At 35.8% G+C, this 17888-nt stretch overlaps 1 protein-coding gene across 2 annotated transcripts in view; it reads left to right on the top strand.

Moving 5' to 3' along the window:
- The window catches only part of LOC137265353 (receptor expression-enhancing protein 1-like), a 74329-nt gene that overhangs the window by 12368 nt on the left and 44073 nt on the right, over positions 1 to 17888 (top strand). For both annotated transcript variants that reach the window (XM_067800741.1, XM_067800742.1), the window contains exon 2: positions 1455 to 1527. In XM_067800741.1, the coding sequence (XP_067656842.1) occupies positions 1455 to 1527 (73 nt within the window). The remainder of the gene's footprint in view (positions 1 to 1454; positions 1528 to 17888) is intronic.

Raw genomic sequence — 17888 nt, 5'->3', positions numbered from 1 at the left:
ATGTGCCATAGTTTTTTGCGTGGAAATAACAAGAGAATTTCCTGAGGGAATTTCCACTTCTCTGATCCTCACTAAGTCTCAGACCAGCTTCCCCACCTGAGCTCATCAGTAGAAAAGGCTGTTGAAAAAAAGGAGACTGCTGAGGTTTTGAAGAATGCACTGACATTTTATTTCACATCCTAGTGTATAAGAAATAATACTGGTTTAAAGAAATTGCATCTTTCATCTTCTTGTGTATTGGAATTCTGAGTTTTTGATTTTTTGCCAGGGTTACATGTTTGCATTCGCGTCTTGAATATTTAACAATGGCAGACTTGTATGGGCATTTAGATCAATCTTTTTGTTTTGCGTGAAATTGACCCCAGGTTAGATTGAGGAAAAATCAATACCCATGTGAAGAAATCAAGTCTGAAGTGCCTGTTTTGTGGTGCAAACATGTAATCAAGATTCCTGTCTGATTCCTGATCGAATTATTCTGGTGACTGACAAATGTTGAAGTCTTCAGATTTTCTTGACCAGACACCAATACCAATTCTGACATCAGTCCTTCCCCAATTTGATCCAATCTTGAAAAGATAATTAACCCAGTTGATGAGGGAAAATAGGTCATATATTTACATCTGACTCGACAGATCCAGACTCTCACCTTTCAGATAATTGAAACTGGAAAGGCTTCTCACCTGTGACTAAGCTTAGACCATCCTAAAAGCCACCCAACAAAGACTGTTTTCTTCAAGGCAATAAAGGACTGTCGACCTCATATGGCGAGTCATGTGCATTGTCATCTATTCGGTTGGAAACATTGAAAGTAGACTTAGTTTGAATGTGAGTCTTGTGATCCTTTGGCTGTTCTCCCGGCTCTGATCTGGGACAAAAGGAAGACTAAATACAGCAGATTCTCCAAAAAAGATCACCATTACATACCCAGTGTCAACTTGTCAACTTGTTGCAATAAACTCCCTTAAATTATCCAAACCTTTTCAGAATGTAGAAATGGTGTACTTGAAAAACATCATCATATGATATGAGACATAAATACATGGATCTTGCATAGTCAGTGACGAGTACATGTCTAAGAGAAATCATGAAAGACTGACAATAGATCTTGAACAGTGTTTTTTTTAATTATATAATGTACTAAATGAATTGTAAAAAGTACACCTCCAGCCACTATCACACCTGTACCACAACAGTGAACTGTATACAACAGAAACTTTAACACAAAATAAATATTGTCGATCCTCTGAGATTAGTAACAATTCTCAGAAATGTTATGGCCATGATGAGACAACAATATTTTGAATATGAAGGATATCAACGATGAAGACTAAGGATTGATGCCGCTTTGTGTTTCTGATTGTCAGTTATATCATTTGCATCAAGATGATAGTTTTGAGAGACACCTTCTTGATGATTGAGGTTTTCATGGCCCCTTATCTCTATGCTGTTTGCAGACTGGTGTTTGGAACACTTTACCCAGCGTATGCTTCATACAAAGCAGTGAGGACCAAAAATGTGAAAGAATATGTAAGTATCTGAATGTTTACCTTTCTTCATTATTCACCAACCACTGCTAGGGAACCGGTATTATGTTTGATGAAATGTTTAGCTTACTGGCCCAAAGGGCCATTAAGTTCATTAAAAACTGTGGACAGAAATGACAAAGTTTCTTATGGTGAATACATATAGCCATTTAGAAAGCAGTCAAATGTAATTCTTTGGGATTATACTTTCTTAGTAAAGTACAGATTCTAATTTCTAGTACTTTTGCTGAGTTGAGACCCATCTGGGATTCGAATCCACATAAGGCATCTAATCACCTGCACACATTGTCAGCCACCTAACCTGCTTGGCCACCGTGACTTCCACAGTGACATTCCACTCTAGTTTTATTTCAAATTGTGATAATCTAGTTGTTTTACTGGTCTTTGTTGACAGATTTTTATAATATACATATAGTCCTGTTCATTGTTAACTGTTCACGTCACGATATGGCTGCAGTATTGCTGAGGTAACGTTAAATATTAACTCACTCACTAAGTCACTCCACAGTGACAGTCTTGTGGAAGCTGCAGTCACTGAGGAGGTTGTGCATTTGACACTGTGTGCTTGTGATTAGGTACCTAACTCTGAGGATGCCGGTTTGAATCCCAACAAAAGTATGGGAATCTGTACTTGACTAATAAAATGTAATCCCAAATATGACATTTGTTAAATATTTTACATCGAAGGGTTCTTCAGAACTTCAAGATGGATGGAGATGTAAACTTATCAGGTACTATTAAAAACAAAGTCAGAAAATCTGTATGTCTGTCAGACAGACATCTAAAGATTTCCTTTAGCATCCTCTGAAGAAGTAAAAGTTCAGTGGAGATGTACTTGTCTTACTTGCAGGTGATTTGGATAGTATAACAGTTGTGACCTCTTTCTTTTAGATGTTGCAAAAAATGTTACATTGCCATTACATGTTACTGTGTGTTCAAGAAGGATGTATTTATTAGAAAGTATTTAGTGAACAAGCTAACTATGTTCATGTGTGGCTATTTTTAACTTGCCTTGACTTTGCTATGTATGTATGTCATTGTTATTTAGCACACTAGACACTGAAGTGGCACTTCTTGTTAGTGGCATATCTGGTTAGTTCCATATTACTGTTTCATTTACTTGTGTCAGCTACAATTTACAGTGTACAAATGACTGTTGATGTCACTTTGTGGCAAACTGGTGGGATATAGCCAATCAAGAAGTAGTAGCTGGATGTGAATAGTCCTTCAGTGGTGAGGTCAAGAAGCATACTTAGCTCCTCTAACCAGGGACTAATGCTTAGTCTCTGAAGATATGTTATTTTCATAGTTTTGATAAAAACATTTAAATTGAAAGGAGCCCCTGTTAGATTGTAAGTTCAGGACCTGAAGGCATCTAGACTTGTTTCATTTAGTTCTTTAGCATTGAATGGAATGCTAGGCAGCAAGGAAAATACTGTGGTTCAGGGACTCTGAGACAGACAGCTTTAAATACAACAGTGGTTGATGGTGGCTTTTTTCATTCATGAATCTTTAGCAGAAGCTTCAAAATTGAAATAATCTTACCAGAATTTTGAAATGTTTATTGTCTGTGGGCATGGAAATTAGTTGGAAACATATATGCAGCATTAGGTAAGGTTTCAATTAGGTCACTACAGGATGGTACTATAATCCTTGTCAATACCAGAGGAGCCTTTGCTTGCCCCCAGGGAAGGCTCACAAATCCCTCATAAAGCCAGTGTTTGTAATCTGGTATTGAATCTTGCACTAGTTGAGATTTATTTATGTAACACATTGATCCCTGAATCACAGTGGTGTATTAGAAATAATTCTGTGCCAATGAGACAGTTATTGCATTGCGGTTTGTTAAACAGTATTCACTGGCCTATCTTGCAGTGAGACATTGAACATTTTATGATTATATATATTTAAAAAAATATTGTAGTGTTGTTTTTTTTCAGGTAGCCTTTTGACACTATCCCAGATGCTACTGAATATTAGCTTAAAATATTGTTCATTATCGGTTTGCAAATACCTGAACAGCTAATATAGATGTATGAAACGATCTGCTTTGAACTTTCATGTTTTCAGCTCCAATTAAGATGTACTTTTGTTGTTTATTTATTTGCTAAAAAACTCGTGAGTAAATATATTGATAAGTAATACGAGACGAATGCATCTTGTTACTGTGATTGTATTGCCATGCATTCATTCTTGCTTAATATCCCGATTATTATGGTGGAATTGTATCATTTGTGCATCTTTTCGTTTTGTTCAGGGAGTGGTGAGGTAGCCTTGTGGTTAAAGCACTTGCTTGTGATACAAAAGTCCTGGGTTCGATTTCCTATCTGGGTACAATGTGTGAAGCCAATTTCTGATGCCCCTCTGCTGCAGTATAGCAGGAATGTTGTTAAAACCTACGTGAAACCATACTGACTCGTTTTGTTCAGCTGCAACTGAAACATGTATTTCAGATGTCCTCTGTGTTGCAATAGCTGGGGAGTAAATTATGAATACCACAGAGGTTATTACAGTATTTCAAATTCTGTCATCACTGACATGTCATTCAATTAATGGCTTCATAGTGTGTATTACAGGTGGCATTTCAAAGAGAATAATACATGCCAGGTTTGTAAATGAGATTTCTATTTTGTTTACATCCATATTTATCGTACTGACAAGATATAAAAATGTATGATGATAGTCAGCAAATACATTCAGGGAGTGATAAAATTGAAGATAATTTCAATATTGTATGTCGTGTTATGTCACACATTGTCACCCCAATCAGAATTTTTATAGATTGTCCCAGATGGATAGAAATGTTTAATTGAGTGATCTATATTTATTACTTTTGCCTTTTCTGGGTGGAATTCTGCTATGAAACCCTTTCTGACAGTTAAGTGATTTATTTCAACTTTTCATTTTGTCTCATCTACTTTCAAGTACAGTTGGCTGAATTTCTGTTTACAGATTCTAATGCTGATGATATTAATCTAAAGCCATAGTATAAATCATGAGAATATTTTGAAATTTGTTTTGAAGAAAAAAATTTCCACAAGCAGTCAAGTAAGTCGAAAAGAAAATTAGTTAATATTCAGAGGAACGAATTTATGCGTGCTTCCCAGCCTTTATTAAATATTAATTTCATGTGCACAAAACATCAGGGAAACACATCCAAAATCTCTTCAGTAAGCCTGAATTTTCACCTCACCTCAAAGTTGCTGAACCTTAGTTTTGTCGATGTTAGTGGTTAAAGCATTTGCTTTTCATGCTGAAAGTATGGGTTCTCTGTTGCACATGGCTTCAGATTGTAAAGCCAATACATTTTGTCCCCAGACAGAACATTGCTGAAAGCAGCACTAATCTACACCCTCACTCACTCTCCCAGTGTTTAATGCTGGAAATTAGTCTTAAGAGTCTTGCAATTTAGTATGCTGAAAATTTAGGAATAAAAAGCAAGTTTCATTTTCGTTTATCCGTATGAGCAGAAAATTGTTTGTAATGTAAGCTGTAATAAACAAAAATTCCAGCACACATTGGAGCTTCGAATCTGACATTTGAATGGCAAAGTTTGTGATCAGACATTGGAGTTAATTGAATTACAATCAATACTTTTGTATGGCAGTCACATTAGCATCTGTTTCCAGGAGTACAATAGCACTGTATTGCTTCTTGGGAAATTCTTCTCGTCAGTACAGGACACATGGTCCCAAGATCAATACCAACTCTTTTTCATATGATTTTCCTATTGAAATTTCAGCCATATCAGCATTGCGAATTCAAATTTCAATTTTCAAATTCTATCGATTTTGTGATGGAATGTCAGAGCAAGTTGCGTCCAGAAATGTCATATCAGCTTCTAGCAAGGCAATCATATCTGGCCTGAATGGCACGTCTCGGATTATGCTCATAGTCTGATAACATCAGTCATTTGAAAATGTTAATTCCAAATTAAGCAAGGGATTATTTGTTCTGGAATTTGAATCCATGTGGATGTGATGATATTCAGGACTGTCGTTTCAAAAAGCTGTCTTTTGGCATTGTGTCCATGTTTGAAATACTTCACATGATTTCAATAGCATTTTTTCCAATAAGCTTGAATTGATGGAAATGTATTGCTGGAAATAACACACACAAAAGACTTTTCAATATGTGGCATACAAATATATAAAGTACATTGCAGCTGAATGCATACTAACAGGTGTTGCATTTTGCATATATTTGCAAACAAAGTAAACTACTCATTGTGTTGTTGTGAAAGGTTCGAGAAAACAATACTGGACATATTTCACAAAATACAATGTGTCTATTCATGTGAACATATCTGTATAGCAACTGACAATTCTACACTATATATGAAGACCGACATTTGTATTGCTTTGACAGCATGCTTCTGACTGTAAGGACAATATTATGTTTTAGACCAGTTCTAATCTTTACACTTGACTCAATGTAGGTTGCTATTTTATCTAAAAAAAACTTAGATTTACTATCAAGTATATTATCATTTGTCCACATAAAATTTTTGAAAGTGTGGAATTTGCAAAGTAATATGTGTATGTTCTGTTTGAGTACATAGTATATAATGATGCTAAAATCAGTGTTTGGCTGCTGGACTGTTTTAGCTCTTGAACTTCTATCAATGTGAAAATCAAAGACATATTCTGAATATGACCAGTTAATATGTGATTATTTGTGAGGAGATTGTGAAGAGGATTGGCGCAGTGAGTGGAGGGATTGGTTTTGAGTTGGGGGTAGAGGATGTGACCTTACATTTATCATTCATGTTCTCTAAGTGGGATAACAAGTGTGAAAGGGGACTATCAGGAGTAGGTTGCTAAGCTGACCTTTGTAGGAATCTGGGTCACAGTACACTGATATTGTATAATATTAATCATTTTGTGTTTATGCATTTCAGGGATTAGGTTGAGGTCCAGATTTCAATTGTGACCTGATTTAACAAATTAAAAATACAATACACTGAAACTAACTTTTAATTTATGTTTTATGTATGATAAATTATTTGTGGCATGTTGAAAAGAAATGTCATCCTGTTTTGCTTTTTAGATATTTATATATGGAAATTGAAATTAGAAACTGCCAAACCTTTCAGGTTCATTCAGAACTTACAAATAGTCAAAGAGTGCTCCTGTTGTTGATCTCAGCTTTGGAAGATATTTGCAATATAAGGCTGTTTGAATATGATAATAATGTAGGTAAACTCTGTTGACCTGTTTCTTATTCATCTGAAGTAGCTTTTGATAGAATATACAGGTTACTTGCCAGTACTACTCTGAAACGAATAGTCTGAACTAGTTTCTTGTTCTCATCCTGAGTAGGTATTCTGAACACAATATCCACCTAAATCAGACCTGTTTTGGGTAGGTGGGTTTTATTAAACCTTTGAAAATATGGAGAATATTTTTGAGTATATATCCTAATGAATGATTTTCTCAAATGGAAATATGTATTCCAAGAAAGTACTCAAATAATGTTTAGTTTTGTGGAATATTTTGATATTTCTATGCATGTTTTAGTCATCTTTGGTGTGATTATGTTGTCAGAATGTCTTTCTTCTTAAGATACTGTTTCAGTTGAAAAAAATCATGTGTCATTGTAGATTTATAAAAATTATTTAGTATTAACTTTATTTTGTTTGTGATACACAATTTTGCAAGACCTTTCCGCTGGGAAGGGAAATTGACACTATAGATTTTGAGACGGCCCCTGCAATGTCTATGTCAGTCATGGAAGGCTTGTGACCTGATCTTCTTTGTGCTCTCAGCTTTCCAGAAACTACAACAATGCATGACACACTTTTTACACATTGATAATTTTAACAGTTGTGTCTGAATCTGAACGTTGTACTTTGGGATGGACTGCACAACTAGTTTGACTGGTGGAGGGATGAAGTTTTTAGAATATAGACAGGCTATCCATATTAGGTTACTGATGTTTTTTTGTAGTTTTGTAGTTGTCTGAATTAATTGTGAAATTTCAAGAATTCTCAGGCATAATGTATTGAAGGTGAACACTGAATTTTTTAAAATTGAATGGAAAGTTTATCACATTTATGGTAATGAATAATTTACATGACATGAAATGCTATCATTGTAACCTTGAGAATAACATACTATGCTGAATAATAATTTAAGAAAACTCTGCATATACATGTCAAAAGTGGTTGCAGTGTACTTTGTATGTTTGTATTGCTTCAATAAAATCAGGTCAGGTGTTGTGTAATTTGCCAAGAGCAGTCGAGTAGCGTGTTTCAAGTTTAAATTATGTTGAGATGTGACAACCATAATTTCTCTGATACGATTCAAGTCAATTCTCGGGTGTATGTTTCTATCAGGCTGTCTGTTGTACTTCTGCAGAGATGTGATAAAATAAATGCAGTTCCAAATGTGGAGAATTTAGGAGCATGTGCTGGAGATCGACCTCAAGCTTTGTGGACAGGATAATGAGACGCTTGCACTGTCTTTCACTTCACACTTTTTGTTCATGACTACCAAGATGATGTTGATGATAGTGTGGGCTTTCATGAGATTTTCTGACCAACATCAACACAACTGGATGTTGATTGATTGAAAGTTTGAATATGTCAAAATATATCAGAGCAAGTTCATAATAACTTGCACCTGGTGTATAAGTGTCAGTGGTAGAGTAATTACTCATAACATATTCTGATGTAACTGTGCAACACTGTCATTATGAGATGTAGGTACAGCTGGGATGAAGGTAGATGTGCAGTGTTTGGGAAAATGGTAAAACTAACCTAACTGGCAGACAGCCAACAGCAGCATAGACTCTGATGTAGATAAATGTGTGTGGTAAATATTTGATTGAGGCGGACCGCGTTTGACTCTTGGGGTAAAATTTGAATACAGAATCCATCAATTAACCATTGTAAATAAGTTGAGAATCTGGTCTAATGGGTGGCAGGTACGAAAGAGGCATCTCTGCAGGGACAGTGAAAACAATGCTGTTTGTCCTTTGGGAACAGATACCTATATTCAGGCATGCTGTTCAGCAATACTCTGCCAGTGTTCATTATTCATAAATGCGTTACTTGTCTAGTCAATATTAATACCGAACAGCTGGTACCACCTCTTGGTAGTGGGTGATTGTTGGTTAGAATGGGGAATTGTATGTAGAAAGTTTGGAAATAATATTTCAGAATATTCAATAATGTCTGTTTAGATTAATGTTTAAATGACATGTATGTTGAGTGTTTACATACACTTTGGTATTTCGCATCTGAAAATGTTCAGGTGTACTTATAGCTTTTGAAAGGCAAGCAATTTATGAGGATTTTGTTAATTACAGTTTGATATACTGGTACAGAAGATATTTCAATATATGGTAAATAGTTCATGTTGAGACTTTGATATAGTATGTTTGGATTCTTTACATTTAGTTATCATTTTTGAACAATGGAAACATCCTGCTATCTATTTTAGTCATTAGTAGCACAAATACTGCATAGACGGTATTTCAGCTAAGTACAAATGTCAAATGAAAAATAGCAATGAAATTACATGGGATGACGTGATCTTTATAGGTGAGCTTAAATGTTTTATCTGAATTATTAAACCTTTATCATAGCAAGCCACTGACATTGTTATTTCATGATATTTCTGTCTACATTTAAATGATCTAAAAATACTGAATTATTACATTGCCCTTTGGAGTCTGGTCTCTCTCCAGACTGGTTGAGATATTTTGGGGAATGTATAATAGATACATTGTGAAAAAAAACAAAAACGCATGCATAAACACACATTTGATGCACTAATATATGATTCAGCTTTTCCATGCCTTCCGTATTTTTTATCTTAATGTCAGAGAACCTAAAAAAATCGTAGCATTTGTGAAAAATAATTAACAATTTAGTCATTGTTTAATTTGCTACAGATTAGAAGGCTGAAGACCTAAATGAATGCTGCTGACTGATTGGAGAACTGTTTGTAGGATTACTGTTGTCAACATTATAAGCCCTCCCAATGTAGAAATACCACTGTGCTGAAATAGTATGGAAGCAGTTTGCCATGACTGTAAAGTCATGAAGGGTCATGGGCATGACCTATTGATATGGTTACAAGCAGTTAAAGACCAAGGAAAAATATTTTCATCTGTTAATTCAATTATCCATTGCTATATCCATCAGAAAATGTGTGACCACTCCATCAGAAGAACAAAAGGTTTGTTAAAACGAAGCATGTATTTTTAGGTATAATGACATGCATTTTTGGTAGTCTTTTGCCACTTTGTGTAGTCTTGAAGAAAACAGCATTTTCCCCATCACTGAAAGAACTGACCCACATGTACTTCAGGCACAATTGAAACAAAGGGCTTAGACTCAACAAATCCCATGCGCATATGTACAGTTACAATGGTATGGTATTATTAAATGTTTATTTGTTGAGCATCACATTCTGCTATATAGCAGCTATCTGTAGACTGTAGAGTCTGGACATGAAAGCATTGATCTCTCAGTTGGTTTATATATTGAGTAGTATTGCTGTTTTGGAATAAGTTAGTTTGAAATATTAATTTGAAAAATGGAAAGTCCCAAGGTTCACTGATTATTCTTGAAACTTGTTATTGATTCGAACATGAGTAATAAGAGTTCTGATTGACTGATTTCCTCTTTTTGATATTCTCTTTCAACACTCTTGATGAATCCAGCATAATATTTTCATTTGATTGCATATTTCCGTTTGTCAGTTAGCTCCTTGGCAATTCAGCTTTTTAGTCCTACACGCGTCATACTGGCTGAAGATAACAGAATATTTAGAAGATCTTCCAATCAGTTCAGCACTTTTTACATCCAAGCTGAGAATTCTTTTAAGACTCCCGGACTAATCTGAAATCATTAATCACACTTGAGTGTGTGGTAGTGGCTGGAATTTTGATATGTTCATGGGTTTTTCTTGCAATATTTGTGAGTGTCGGGATGTGTTAAGAAGACAGAAACATGACGCCATCTATATCATGCAGCATCCTGTTGTGGAGTATTTGCACAAGTCCCAAATTTCTGAATGATTGATAAAATGGTTGTAATTCTCAGCAACCAGAGAATTGAAAGGCTTCCCCTCACCATCCAAGCAAGTTCAGATCATTTGCATGCATTTCTATAACAGAGACTGAATTACTGTACATAATTCAGTTTTTGAATATCTGCTTTATTGGGTCAGAGGGAGTCTTTTGATAAAACCACCCCAAGTGGTGAAACTGTAACATAATGAATTTAATTGATTTGTTTATAACTTCTTTACACATTCTAGTACCATTATCAACCAAGTGATGTTCTATTTTCACTTGTGTGTTGTGTAAAGTGACAATGAGTAATATTCCAGCTATATGATGAAGGTCGGTAAGAAATCTAATCCGGTTGGATCCGGCACTCCAGTGGTTAACATCACGAGCATCAGTATACAAAACTGGCATACAATGACATGCACCTACCATGGCAACAAGCCTGACCACCCAATCCTGTTAGTCACCTCTTATTACAAGCTTTTGTTGCTGAGACAGATCTTCACAGAACCGGTTCTTTTGTGTGGGACTAGCGTGATAGCTTGTTACATATTTGTAAGGAAGTTAAAATCTCTAGTTAATGCTACCTTCATCAATGCGGCTATTGAAACACCACTTTTGTTGAATGCTCATTAACCCACCTCACCTTAAAACTGGGGTGGTGTGGTAGCCAGGTGGTTAAGCATTAGCTCAGCACACCAAGGACCTAGGTTTGATTCCCCACATTGGCACAGTGTGTGAAGCCCATTTCTTGTGTATTGGAATATTGCTAAAAATGGTGTATGACGGTACTCACTGAACTTATATTTCATTTCATGATTAGCAAGAAGAATTGTTTTGGGGATTTTTTGTCTCATTGTCTTACAGAAGACGTGTTGATCATTTGATGAGTTTGCAGGGGTAGAACTTTAGTTGAAACTATGCCTGTGTAAATTGTATCTTAGCTATGGTAATGGCATACTCCTATATCATTTTCCATATGTTTACATTTTTGTTGATCAAATCCTACATCAGAAACATCTTGGTCTTTTTGAGGAGTTGTCAAGTTACTATGTAAGCAAACATGAAGGTGTTATGTGTGGTGTGGATCCACCGTGATCGCTGTTGTTTTGATAGCAGTATCAGGTTTGGATGAATGGTGCTTGTTCCTCAGGGCTGTTTACCATTTGTGGAATATTCAGGCAGTCATATACCAGCCTGGATGAACTTTTCACCCAGCCCTATTATCAGGTAGCTGGTGGGCCACCTTGTTCATTCTTGCCTCCTACCTGTACTGTACTCCTGACTTGGCCATGTTCCAGTTCCAGGTGAACGCCAGGTGGGAAACGCTTCCTCTTCGCGTTCCACTTCACAATGGTAGCTAGTATAGTTGTGGTCGCACTATTTTTTTCCATTATTGCCACATATTGTGTAGATTTGTCTATAAATTTGGGGTTCAGAAGATCTGGTAGGTACTAGGTATATATGTTTAGATTCTGTTATGATGCATTTGTTTGGAGGAGTAATTGAATATTATTTAGATTGCATTCGGCGGGATTCCTGCTACTTTCTAGCAGGCTTTTAACAGCCAAACTAGACAAAGCACTTTAGTTGTTTATAAAATGATCTACAATCTATGGTACTGGCATACTGTGAGAGAGGGAAGTAGTTTCATACTACAGATACTTTACTACAAATATAAACATAAAAGATACAAAGATATAGAAATATACATAGGTGATCTTTATCATAACAAATTCATACATCAAGAGAATACAATTCTAGGTACTACATGAATAAGATACAATTAATCACAGTAGCAAAACATATAATATAATGTGTATAATAATGGCCTAGGACAACTCATCTCTGAAATGAACATATTTTACTGAAAAACTTCATAGCAAAAAATAATTAAATAATGAAATGGAACCCTGAGACTTTATTTTCAGAAGCTAAGGAAATTGAGATTTGCCACATTTTCTGGACTTGCATGGGCTTTTATGGATATATTTGCTTTAGGGTCTGTATGAAAGACTAAATCACCCATACTGATGTAATAATTTTGCTGGGTTTAGGTCTAGGTCAACGAATATCACACATTACTATCACTAATTATAAACTGCGACTGAGATATACTGAAATAATTCCAAAATACATTTTCTCTTCGATTCAAAAGGTTTGGGCAAAAACTGATTTGTATGTCTTTATGACAAACTTGATTTTTGCTGCTTGCAGGGATGGTATTTATGAGCCACATGTAGGATGGGTAGGGTAGGTCTTGGACCATACACCATTATCAACCATAGTGGAAACTCACTTAGGCAAATCTGCTATAGAATTTACTGGATCTTCCTGTAATGAAGTTGTAAATATTTATAATCAAAGTATGATCACATTTATTTTCTCGTGCCAATAGGATACTTAGTGATTGTGATCTGCCATTTATATTTGAATACAGAATTTTTAAGGTATAAGGACAAGAGGGGAACAAGGTTGATGTAATATTCATGTTGAACCTACTTGTTTCCTTGTGGAGATGACTATTTTTTCTGACAGGTATGTAGTCATATATCGTCATTACAGCCCTGTTACTAAAGGTTGTATTTAACTATTTATGGCTCCAGTAATCTCCATTTTTGAACATCTATATGATACAGAAGTGGTGGTATCGCCCTCTCGTTACATTTGACCCAGTTACGGTTTAAATATTAAGGGACTGTCTCTGAAATATCTGGAACAATTTCTTTTGGTAATCTGAGAGTTTTGATTTTCAGACTTACAGCAAATCTACATAATGTATAAAATTGCCTCAGGATGTTGTTTTCTGTGATCAAAGAGATCCCAGTCTCTTTGAAGACAGTTTTGTTATTGCTGTGGAAACAAGCTGTTTGGCTTATGGGTAAGCTGAGGGCTTGTTCCACTGAGGCAGGGTGGGATATAGGTGATGGACTCCTAAATATGGAGGGAAATTTGAGCCATCAGTCAGTCAGTCAGCTGAACTGGGGCAGGCAGGGAGGGAGAGAGACTGGCTGACTGGCTGGGAGATAGCAAGCTGAGAGGTGTGAGTGATCCAAGGCAAGGAAGCTTGCCGCTATATGTATTTGTTATGTCAACACTGTGTGTGTAACCATGATCCCCTCAAAGTCTGCAACCACACGTTCTTACACTTACCTTGGCTCAGATAGTTCTGAGTTAAAATCAAGTTTAGAGATATATGAAGGACTGGTACATTGTTGTTCGTGACTGTTTGTGTTGTCTTATGCCTAGGGAGAATTTTCACAGCACTCTATTTTAATGTGTTGTCTTTGTAAATATGTTATGGTCTTTTTGGAACAGTAATGGTCAAAATGTTTTTATGAATTACAGAAAAATATACAACATCATGAAACAGCATTCGATGAAAGAAATCTGACAGTCTTGAGTTTCCAAAATCACGTTTAAAATCAGTCAAATGGTTTGATGAGGTGTTCATTCATCCAAAATGATAGGTTCATCTGTGGTTATCTCAATGACCATGTCAAATGAAGATTTTCAGAGGTGTCAGTTTGCAATCAAATGTTTTGAGATGGCCCCCAGAAACATTATAGCTGGAGGTCAGTAGAGGTCATCACAGCTGATCAGTGGCAGCCAGATGAGTCAGCACTCATTTTCCCTGACAGTTATTGGAAAACGGAAAGCCTTTTATCCCACTCTCCAGGGGTTCACAGGGCTGTGTGTTGAGTCTCAATCTAACCCCAAGCCAGGTCCTACTATTGAAGAGTCTTCCAAACTCTGCTGGTGGAAAACCTCTCTTTACAAAATTTGCGTCCAATTTGTAAGCGTGACTTCAGCTCTAAATTTACTAGCTCGCTTTCCGAAAGACACGGGAATGTTTACTGTTCGGGACTGTCACAGTGGATGCTTGTCGTGATGAACGTTCTTCTCCGCGCTGTTTACTCAAAATGTTGGAATAATTTTCGTCATCCTTTCATATTATTCGGTTCAAGGCTTCTCTCCCATACAGGAACTCAAACTCTGATCAAATGCGTTTCAAAGGTGACATGTTCTGCTTGAAGAGGAAATTAGAGAAAATTCAATATCCTCAGTATTGAATAGTTTGTTTTCATATTTGTATTGATAAGGACACTGCGTGATTATATGATCTAAAGCTTTTTCGTTTTCTTTGATATTAAAGCATATCATTTTTGAGTCTTGGATATTCAGACATATTAATATCAAGAAACAGTTTATTCCATAAAACTATTCGGATTTTATAACTTGATTAATATTTGTTCACGAAGACATTTCTAGAATTAACGTTGTATTTGTTACATTATTACTGTCTACAAGAACAGAAATCTTTTGAAATAATATTAACTTGCATTAAGAAATAAGGTTTCCTAATTATTTTTTAAATTACTCAAAATGCTGAAAGCATCCATTATTGCTGATTAAAAACATTTCAGTATATTTTCTTGTTTGTCAAGGAAAATAATATGTCTGATTTGTTAATATAAGGACATGTTTAATCAAAACTTTATTTCACTTTACAAAATGACGAACCAGTGGTATCAGAAGTGGACAACCATGATGATCTCCACTGGAATATTTTCTGCTTGTTTGGTCATCCTGGTGCTAATGTTTTTGATTACAATTTTCTTTCACAGATTAAATAACATTTAACCTGAAAGTCAAAATACCTGAGCAATCAAACAATATTTTCATTTTGCTTTCAATTTTGTTTTCTGAAAGGTTGATTCACTTTATATTTAGAGCCAATACTGTCATTTTTGAGTGAAAATATAAATTACTCAAGTAAGTTTTGGTGGTTGTTAATATAGTTTGTTGAATAAACATTGAAAACCTCAGACAGATGCAGAGAGATAAATTGTCTGAAACCCAATCATTTTCAGGAGTTTATGATCTATTAACACTATGTACAATTTAATTCTTGTGAACAATTTTATGCCTGTATGGTACACCGACAAGTTAGACTTGTCAGCAGTGATAAATAAGTTGAAAATGTCTTCAATTCATCAAAAATATGAAGGTTGAAATTACCCTTCTGGTTTTGTTTCTGTGCCTCTAGTTCCAAAGGTACTATGCAAAGTAGGCTGCATAAATGTTTTACATAAAGACATAAAGTCATGCATAAATTCTTTGCAAGGCTATTTAGACGGATGTAACGAAATCATGCAGTGAAAAGAACAGAACAACAATGAAAAAAATGACCCAGTAATCAACTAGTTATAATTGTCTGAATAACACAGTAGGCAATTTTATGTAATTGTCTTAATGCCAGAGTTCATTCTCAATAACTGCTTTTGTTAGCTTGTGATTGTTCGGATTACGCATGTCAAAAGAGTTATCAACTTCGCAAGCGCCTGACACCGAGTTAGTATTTATAATGTCAAGGGCAGGTAACTTCCGTTGAGGGAGGTGACATGAGCTGACTATCAGGTTTAGGACGGCAGTGACAGACATTTTTTCTTTATTTTCCCAAAGGAGGCTAATATCCTTTCATGTCTATTTGACATACATCATGTACTTTCAGAGAGTAATAGGTTCTTTTGCAAGATTTATTGAAAAAGAGTTTAACTTTCTTAAATTATCTTTTTTCATGTAAAATGTATTTTCAACAAGAGATAAAATGAAAAATAGTGCTGTACCTAATTTGTCATCCTTGAAATAGCAAAGCAAAAAGATAGAATATGTTAAAAGAAATAGTTTTGAAAACTTTGAGTTTTAAAAATGAAAACTTAAAATATTTACATACTAATATTTGTACCGGCAATGTGTTAGGTTTTATAATGAACTGTGGCTGATCAGTCAAACGTAATGCTTTATTCATAAAGTAATTCAAAATGCTTTCAGGATTCCATTCAGAAAAACAGACCCTCCCTTACAATACTACAGACATTGTCTTGTGTATAGAACATGTGAAAAGACGCGCCACGGACACATCTCGGGTGTGGCTACACTCCCATAAATCCGGGTGGCTGTGGGCGGGGTAGCAGGCCACAGAAAAGAAGGTGATTACCTCAATGAATATTCCTGTAACCATGTCGTTCTCTGTCATGGCGGCTGAGCTAACACAAATGGCCCACCAGGGTGGTTATACCCTCGGTGATCTCGACAGGTGTGAGAGTTTAGAAAGTGATGTAGGAGAGAAGACACTTGGGGGTGGGACCAACAGGCAAGGGTTGGGGAGGGGAGAGATGACAGGGGGGTCATCAGCCGTGTTACTGCATGCATAATACCATGCTTTGTCCCTTGAGTGGGACTGGGGACTGAAAATCAATGCAGCTATTTGATGGCTTTCCTCCACATACAAGCTTCTTGCCTGCCTTGCCAGATGGAATAATGCAACTCTAGGTCATGTAAGGGACCGTTTCAAAAGTTTCAAGTCTATTTATGTACATGATTACTTGCCAGCTGTATTGAATTATTCAGTGGATGTCAGGTTTGGAATAAATATAATTTATTTCTCACTTGCAGCATATGGTTTTGACTAATAACTTGGATAGTTGGATTTTTAATGTCCATTATTTTGACTATTATTTCAGATTTTAATGAAAAATTAATTGAAGGCTCACATGTGCAGTGAAGTATTATTTTGTTGAATCCTGTTTGGTGGCATTATCGTTGGTGAATACTCATGACATTTTTATCCAATTGTTAATTTCTACGGTAAACACGAATCCCATTTGAGGACATATTTTGTACATGGCGAAACTACCTTACACAGACTAACGGCAGACGTGATATGTAATTTGCCTTTCATGAATTTATTTTGAAGTTCTCCAAACCTCTGAGCAGGGTTGTTATCAACTTATCAAAACATTTCTCCCTTAATAAGAGGAAACCATCCGTGTTAAGCCTTTGCAATCCTCCGTGTGAAATCAATTAAATAAAATCATATCTGTATCGACCGCATGGTTTAGAGGCAGGGACAGCATCATGATGAATAGTTGAAAAAGAGGCTATTCTGACTCGTTGTTCATGTCTGACAGGAGAAAATCAATAACGCTGAGCCAGAGGTACCGTAAAACATGCACTGTATGATGCATTCATATTTCTGGTACAGTTCATTGATCTCATTGATACATTTCCAGAGTAAAGGTACATGGTTTTTGCCATCTGTGGTATTATAAAGGGCAGGTTGTTCGTGAATTGAACATTTTTCAAAATAGTAATGAGTGAAGGACATGAATTTTGTTCCTGTTAGGTGCATTCTGGGGGCTCAGTGCACGAAGTCAGTCATTCATCTTGGGATTAAAATTTGACATTGGTACAGTATAGTTAAAGAAGCATCACACATGTCTATCTCTCCTTTCTCTCTTTCACCGCTTATTCCTC

This window comes from Haliotis asinina, chromosome 15 (assembly GCF_037392515.1).
Source record: "Haliotis asinina isolate JCU_RB_2024 chromosome 15, JCU_Hal_asi_v2, whole genome shotgun sequence".
Lineage (NCBI taxonomy): Eukaryota > Metazoa > Mollusca > Gastropoda > Lepetellida > Haliotidae > Haliotis > Haliotis asinina.
Note: the sequence above shows the minus strand (reverse complement) of the source record. Positions and strands in the feature narration are given on the sequence as shown.